Consider the following 8,010-nt stretch of genomic DNA (forward strand, 5'->3'; position numbering starts at 1 on the left):
AAGTTATTACAGTACTCTCACGTGTTGAAATCTGAGTACTTCTTGATAAAAGACGAGAATTTTTTTTTTTTTTTTTGAGCAGGTATTTTCATTGAATTATGAAAAAGTAACAACAACAATTGTTTTTTAAATTTTAGTTAGCATTTAAAAACAATATCTTTTCCCTTTACACATTTTAGGTGGTACACTAGACTTTAAATAAATGAGCTCCTTTTGCATGTAATTGGAAATGTTACTTAGGTTATGTAAATTAAATCTTGGTACTTTAACTTACATTGTAAGCCATGAATGATTTTGCCTCATCTGTAAAATATCAGTCATGGAGATGCAAGCTTTGGTTCCAAAAACAATGGTGGATTAAGTATCTTTTTAAATATACAGTCCTCTCAGAAAGTCCTGGAATGACAAGTTTATTTTTTGCTAAATTTAAATAACATTTAGATCAGAGTTTCATCTATACATTTTACATTCAGATTTGAAACAAAATGAAGCACAAAACCATCCAAAAAATGCAACAGATTGGTGATGTCTGTGATTTAGATACACATGTGGACAACATGGTTGGTACCCCACAGTTAATAAAAGAAAAACCCATGATGGTCACAGAAATAACTTGATTCTGACAAAAGTAATAATAACAAAAAATGCTATGAAAATGAACAAAGGAAAATCCGACATTGACTTTGAACCATCCTTCAACAGAATTATTTAAAAAAGTAAACTCATTAAACAGGCCTGGACAAAAATGATGGTACTCCTGAAAATAATGTGACCAAAGGGACATTTTAAATCAAGGTCTGTCCACTAATTAGCACCACAGGTGTCTACAGTTGCACATATTATTCAGAAATTTAAGATCCACAGGACTGTAGCCAACCTCCCTGGACGTGGCCGCAGGAGGAAAATTGATGACAAATCAAAGAGACGGATAATATGAATGGTAATGAAACAGCCCAGAAAAACTTCTTCTAAAGAGATTAAATGTGAACTTCAAGCTCAAGGAGCATTAGTGTCAGATCACACCATCCGTCGTTGTTTAAGCCAAAGTGGATTTCATGGGAGACAAACAAGAAAGACACCATTGTTGAAAGCAATTCATAAAAAAAGCCAGACTGGAATTTGCCAAACGACATGTTGACAAGCCCCAAAGCTTCTGGGAGAATGTCCTGTGGACAGATGAGACAAAAATGGAACTTTTTGTCCAGATACATAAGCTCTATATTCACAGACGGAAAAATAAAGCATATGAAAAAAAGAACACTGTCCCTACTGTGAAACATGGAGGAGGCTCTGTTATGTTCTGGGGCTGCTTTGCTGCATCTGGCAAAGGGTGTCTTGAATCTGTGCACAGTACAATAAAATCTCAAGACCATCAAGGGATTCTAGAGAGAAATGTGCTGCCCAGTGTCAGAAAGCTTGGTCTCAGTCACAGGTCATGGGTCTTACAACAGGATAATGACCCAAAACACCCAAGAATGGCTAAGAGGAAAACATTGGACTATTCTGAAGTTGCCTTCTATCAGCCCTGATCTAAATCCTATTGAGCATCTTTGGAAGGAGCTGAAACATGCTGTCTGGAAAAGGTGCCCTTCAAACCTGAGACAACTAGAGCAGTTTTCTCATAAGGAGTGGGACAAAGCACCTGCTAAAAGGTGCAGAAGTCTCATTGACAGTTACAGGAATCATTTGATTGCAGTGATTACCTCAAAAGGTTGTGCAAGAAAATATTAAGTTAAGAATACCATCATTTCTGTCCAGGCCTGTTTCATGAGATCATATATATATATATATATATATATATATCTGTTAAAGCATCATGTCAGATTTTCATTTGTTCATTTTCACAGAATTTTTATTACTTTTGTCAGATAAGTTACTTCTGTGACCATTGTGGGTTTTTCTTTCATTAATCGAGGGGTACCAAAAATTTTGTCCACGTGTGTACAGTCATCTGCCTTCAAGTCTGCCAGAATTGTGCCTATCCTAAAGAAACCCACGCTGGACAGCTTGGACATCGGTGACCCATTTCTCTTCTCTCGGTTTTGAATCTCCTTGACCTCTCCGCAGCTTTTGACACAGTGGACCACAAGATCCTCCAGTCTACCCTTGCCGGGCGTGGAATTACAAGCTCTGCATGGCGATGGCTGGCATCGTAACTGCAGGAACACTCATATCAGGTAACATGGCAGGGGGACACATCCGCTCCCTGTAGTCTCTCCACTGGCATTCCACAAGGCTTGGTTCTTGGTCCTCTTCTTTTCTCACTCTATACTAGCTCTCTTGGTAAAGTGATATTGTCTCATGGATTCTCTTACCACTGTTATGCCGATGACACTCCACTCATCCGTTCATTCCCCACTGCTTTCTACTCGCATCACAGAATGTCTCGCTGATGTCACTTCTTGGATGGCGGCTCACCACCTCTAACTTAAACCCAGCAAGACTGCTGGACTTAAAAATGATCTTGCAATGTCCTTTGAGAATTCACTGGTCACTGCATCTACAGAAGCTCAAAGCCTTGGTGTAGTCATGGATGATTAGTTATCATTCTCAAGTCATGTTGCAGTTCTTATTCAGTCATGCAGATTTCTCCTGTACAACATCCAGAGAATTCAACCCTTCGAGACTGGACTACTGCAACTCTCCTCTGGCTGGCCTTGACATGTTTTTGTTTTACACCCTTCCTCAACCACTTCCTTATTTTTCTGGCCTAATACCCATTCACTTAATCATAACAGGGTGGATGGAGGAGGGAAGAGGGAATAAACATGGACAGCCTTTTGCTTAACCTGAGGCTGATCTTTTTCACACATGCTGGAGGTTGCCCATGAGGACAGGAAACAAGAAAACAGTATTACATCTAGCTGGTCTCAGGTGTCATGGAAGAGTATTTATAAACTGATGCTTTTGTGAGTCATTCCTATTTGGGCACAGTGGGTGGAAGCCTCTAAACTTTTACACTATTAAGAAACTACAGCTCCTCTTCAACACACATGAATACTTGAATGTATGTGGCTATGCCTACAATTATACAATATGTTATAAAATGTTGGGATCTATGTATATTCTATATTGTGTATCATGATGTCATTTTGTCCAAATCATTATTGAAATAATATGACTGGCTCTATAACAATACTAATGTGTTTACGTGTACATTTTTGGCATTCAGCAGATGCTCTTATCCAGAGCAACTTACAAAATTCTTAATCATTTGTTCAGAATATTCAAAGCTAGTATCAATACACCTCATATTCAAAATACATGTGGGTGCTGACACTGCCTAACATCATGAATCTAGGGGTGCTAAAGATTGTATAATGATAATGACAGTAAATGGATCAATGTTTTGTTTCTGCTTTAATATTGCAAGTGTTTTTTCCAGGTGGTTTTGGAAGACTGAATTCTGGATATCATGGACAAATATAGCAATTCCACAACTGTTACTGAATTCTTCCTCCTTGGATTTCCAGGAGTCCCTCTAGAATATTATGCAGCTGTTGGAACTCTTCTGCTCTTCATTTATCTTATACTTGCAGGGGGAAATATTTTCATCATTGTATTTGTTTTTTTTGAAAAAAGTCTCCAAAAGCCAGTTTATCTTATCTTCTGCAACCTTGCTGCAGTAGACTTGGCTTTTGGAACTACCACAATGCCCAAAATTATTGCAAAGTATCTGCTTAGAGATGAAACTGTGCAATTTCATGCTTGCTTTATCCAAATGTTTTTCATCCATTATTTAGGAACTGTCACTTCTTTCCTTTTGCTTGTTATGGCAATTGATCGATTTATTGCTATATGTAACCCCCTCAGATACCCTAGCCTTGTTACAAATCATTCTGCTGCAATTATATGTGTAATATCTTGGGTGATTCCAACCACTATAGTGATTGTGACTGTTGTCCAGGCCATAGTTTTGCCCTACTGCAACTCCAACATAATTTCACATTGCTTTTGTGACTTCACTTCTATAACTAAATTGGCCTGTAGTGATATAACAATTCCACAGACATTTGCTTTTGTTTCGGCAATGGTCGTGCTGTTAGGACCCCTTGCTTTCATCATATTCTCCTACATAGCAATCATCATAGCTGTGTTTAAAATATCCAATGCTCAAGGAAAGTACAAAACGTTCTCAACATGCAGTCCTCAACTTCTTATCATATGCCTTTACTATCTGCCCCGATGTGCTGTCTACATTGCTGATATAACAGTCAAAAGAAAAATTGATGCTCGTATCATGATCAGTATGTGGTACAGTCTCTTCCCCCCTCTTGTCAATCCAATTATTTTCTGCTTTAGAACAAAGGAAATTCGAGAAGCAGTGTTAATGAAATTAAGACAAAGAAAGATCAATGACAGACTGGCTGCTCCTTCAGGCTAAGAAATATTATAGCAGATAATATAGTTTATGTAATAAATGGATATTCTAGCTTTCTAGAAAGTAGAAACGTTTGCTCAATAGCAGATATTTTTTATTGAACTATGAAAAACACATAATAATTTTATCATTTGAGAACATTATCTTCTCCCATAATCTTTCTGTATGTATACTATACTATACTTAAAATTAAGATGTTTCTTTTGCATGTGAATAGAAATGTTACTTAGGTTATGTAAATAAAATTTTGGTACTTAAATTGTGAGCCATGAATGAATTTTACCATGCACATTAATGACATTTAGATCAATATTTCATCTATAATATTTATAAAAAATCATGCAAAAAATGCACTAGATTGGTGACGTCAGTGAGTTAAATACTGTCATCGCAACCAATTGCAACCATCGCAACCAATTGCAACTGTGGTCCAACCAACCACAGTTATTTACTGTAAGAATATGTGTTCTAAAATTTGTCACCTAAAATGTGGGTATTCTACCAAGATGGCTACCATGTTTTATGTTTACATTTTTAATCTGTTGAATCATATTCATCTTTTGATCTGAAACACGTCTTCAATGTATAGGAAAAACATAAAAATGCCCTTGTCATTGCAATTGAATCAGAGTGGACTGTAGTGTGCCTCTAATGATTTTTTTAAATGAATACAATTATTGTGAGTTCAGACATCACCATATTATAATATGGGAGGAGAAGAGAAAGTGAGAACTCAGAATTTGGTATAGAGTTCAGGTGGCTTCTGCTTTGTGGAAGAAGGCAAGCCCCCACTCCTGGTAGATGGAGCTGGGACTGAAGGAGGTGATGGGATGGTGTTTGTGAAGAACTAAGCATGGTAAAGATGAAATTTATAGGATGTGACATTGGGAAGAGGAGTAGGCGCTTCCCAGAGAGTATTACATTGCATCTCTCAGCCTTGGCTTGCACATTATGGTTCAAGGCCAGGATTTCTAGGACTAGGCCTCTGGTATGTTCCTTCTCCCTATTCAGTTATATCATAAAACCACTTTGCATGTTCAGATCATGACATTAGCATATAATAAAAGGAGGAATCTGTAAAAAAAAAAAAAAAGGAGAACTCTGAGAATGTTGAGATTTTATGTGGCATCTTTTTGTGGTAGGAATCCACCCCTAAAAAATCCAAATGAGTAAGAAACCGTTCCAAGCTCTCTGATTATGTTTAAAGATATGTAACGTATGCCAGAAACACCAGCATGTCATCTAAATGTCCATAAGCTGTGATGCTAGTGAATAATAATCCTAGATTAGTGTGGCAGTTGCAAGGAAATACTTCTTGAGAGTGAAGAAAAAACCTTGAGAGGATCCTAGGCTCAGTAGTGGGAGTTATTGTGGGTTTTGTTTGTTGTTTTGGCCTTGTCCACCCCTTTATATCTGTAAATATATGTTTGAGTGCCTATAACGTTTTGTACACTCCTTCTCAACCACTTTCCTACTGTCCTACTTTTCTGGCCTAATACCCTAGACTAGAATCTAACAGGGTGGATGAAGGACGGGAGAGGGAAGTGGTTAAGATTAATTGTGTGTATATGTGGTCACTCTGCTGATTCAACAGTCCATGAGTGTTGCAGGTGTGTATGTATGTATGTGAGAACTCTTCTGGTTCATAATTGAGTGTTGATCACTGAGAAGTAAGGGTATTCTATCTAGTACCCATGCAAGAGTACAGGCTAGCATGGGGCTAATGCTGGGTAGGTTCCATCCATTGCCATCCATTGTATTCCACATTATCAGGTAAACACTGATGCTGTTGAGTGCCACTTCCTGAGAGTAATGCAAGGTAGCAAACTGGGTTACCAAGTTGATCATAGGTAAACAATCTGTAGGCAGACTTCCATGTTCAATGCTGGTGTTGCACAAGAACACAATCACCTTCCTGAACTCCTAGCTTTGTTGTCATGGTTCCTCTTACCTCATTCAACCGATTTCTTGGCATTCTCTCTGGCGATCTAATAGGCTTCCTGCTTGCCTGACTTTCATCTCCTGTTGTACTCCTGATGATCACTTGTTTCACTTTCCGGCGTTAAATGAAACAGATGGTTAATTGGCAGTCTGGTGGTTGGTCCATTTTTCTCTTTCTGTCAGTGTTTTCAACATCAGGAGGAGAGTACTGTTGAATTGCTTTACCTGGCTGTTCCCTTGCAGGTAATATGGAGTTGTTTTTCAAATTTACCTCCCTGTTCATGGTGTATTCGCATGGGGAGTACAAACTTCAGTGTGTAGTCATTGAAGATTGTCAGCTACAGTCTTGGCAGATTTTGAGGTTGTGGAATAGATTTGTGCATGTTAAATGGTCAATAACCACCACTATATATTCATAGCCTCTTAAGCATCTGTCCAAATGGAGGAAATCATTAGACACCAGCTCAAAGGGAATTACTGACAATGCTTGTGAGGTGGGTTCTGATTTTTTTACTGGGTTTCTTCTGCTTTAAGTACATACAGGAACAAGAAATGTTGTGCCCAAATCTTGTTGCAGACCAGGCCAGGAGAACCTGTTTCCTATCAACTATACAGTTCGGTCTTCCCCATAATGGCCCTTTTATAATGCAGGGCTCTCAGGACCATCCCTTTATATTTCTCTGGTAGAGTGTTTGACTCCTTAAACTTAAGAACCGGGTGAATATGAACATACTGTCTTTGAGCTTGGTGTATCTCTTCTGGTGACATGGACTCTTGCACTGCTGAACTGAGTTCTGGACACTGGGCAGGTATAGCCAACAACCATGCTGCATTAGAATCTGGAGCTTCTACGGACATTTACATTTACATTTACGGCATTTAGCAGACGCTCTTATCCAGAGCACAAAGTGCTTTGCTATTTACCCAAGAAAAGCCTCAGCTAGTTAGAATAGACCAATAATTCAAAGGATATCTCTAAGCTTAGACATTACTAACACAAGACAATAAGGTGACCATAGTACTCTGCTATTCATCCAAGTACTCTCAGAAGAGGTGGGTCTTCAGTCTGCGTTTGAAGACAGCGAGAGACTCGGCCGTTCGGACACCCAGGGAAAGCTCGTTCCACCACGTTCCACAGATTTTGAGGGATAGCGGGTCGAGCCGAGCTGTACTTGAAGCTCGAAGGGTCCCTAATGTACTGCTGGAAATAGCTTGACAGGCAGTGTCAAAGAAAAGACACAACGAAAAGTATTACCCTGCCTAACCCAAAACTAAACTAACCAAAAATACATATGTGGCATTGGGCCCTGCGATGGTCAAAAAGTCACATACTTCCACCAAATTTTCTCTAGACATTTGGCATAAATCTGCTAATATTTCCGGCTGCAATCTCTCTAGCTCTAAAGAATCCTATTCCTAAGAATCCTAAGAATCAATTTACCAGTAGCAATTTATTAATTATTAATTTATTCTTAGTACAATTTTATTAAACCCCACATCCTCCTTTTTCTTGACATTTTTTTGTTAATTCATACTGTTGTAGAAATTACTCCAACATGTAGCATATATGATGTATAAAAAGTAGATTTTAAATCACTAATGTTTTCCCTCCTCTGCCTACAGATGTGCAAATGTACTCATACAGCTAGTTTGGTCCCTGTGGAGTATTGCCAATAGTATATGACTCT

At 38.4% G+C, this 8,010-nt stretch overlaps 1 protein-coding gene across 1 annotated transcript; it reads left to right on the forward strand.

Moving 5' to 3' along the window:
* The first annotated feature begins 3,412 nt into the window (after positions 1 to 3,412).
* Positions 3,413 to 4,384, forward strand: LOC140565279 (olfactory receptor 1E16-like). The gene has a single exon (XM_072691122.1). It carries the CDS (start codon positions 3,416 to 3,418, stop codon positions 4,382 to 4,384), a length of 969 nt encoding a protein of 322 aa, XP_072547223.1. The 5' UTR covers positions 3,413 to 3,415.
* The last annotated feature ends 3,626 nt before the right edge of the window (positions 4,385 to 8,010 follow it).

This window comes from Salminus brasiliensis, chromosome 11 (genome assembly GCF_030463535.1).
Source record: "Salminus brasiliensis chromosome 11, fSalBra1.hap2, whole genome shotgun sequence".
Classification (NCBI taxonomy): Eukaryota; Metazoa; Chordata; class Actinopteri; order Characiformes; family Bryconidae; genus Salminus; species Salminus brasiliensis.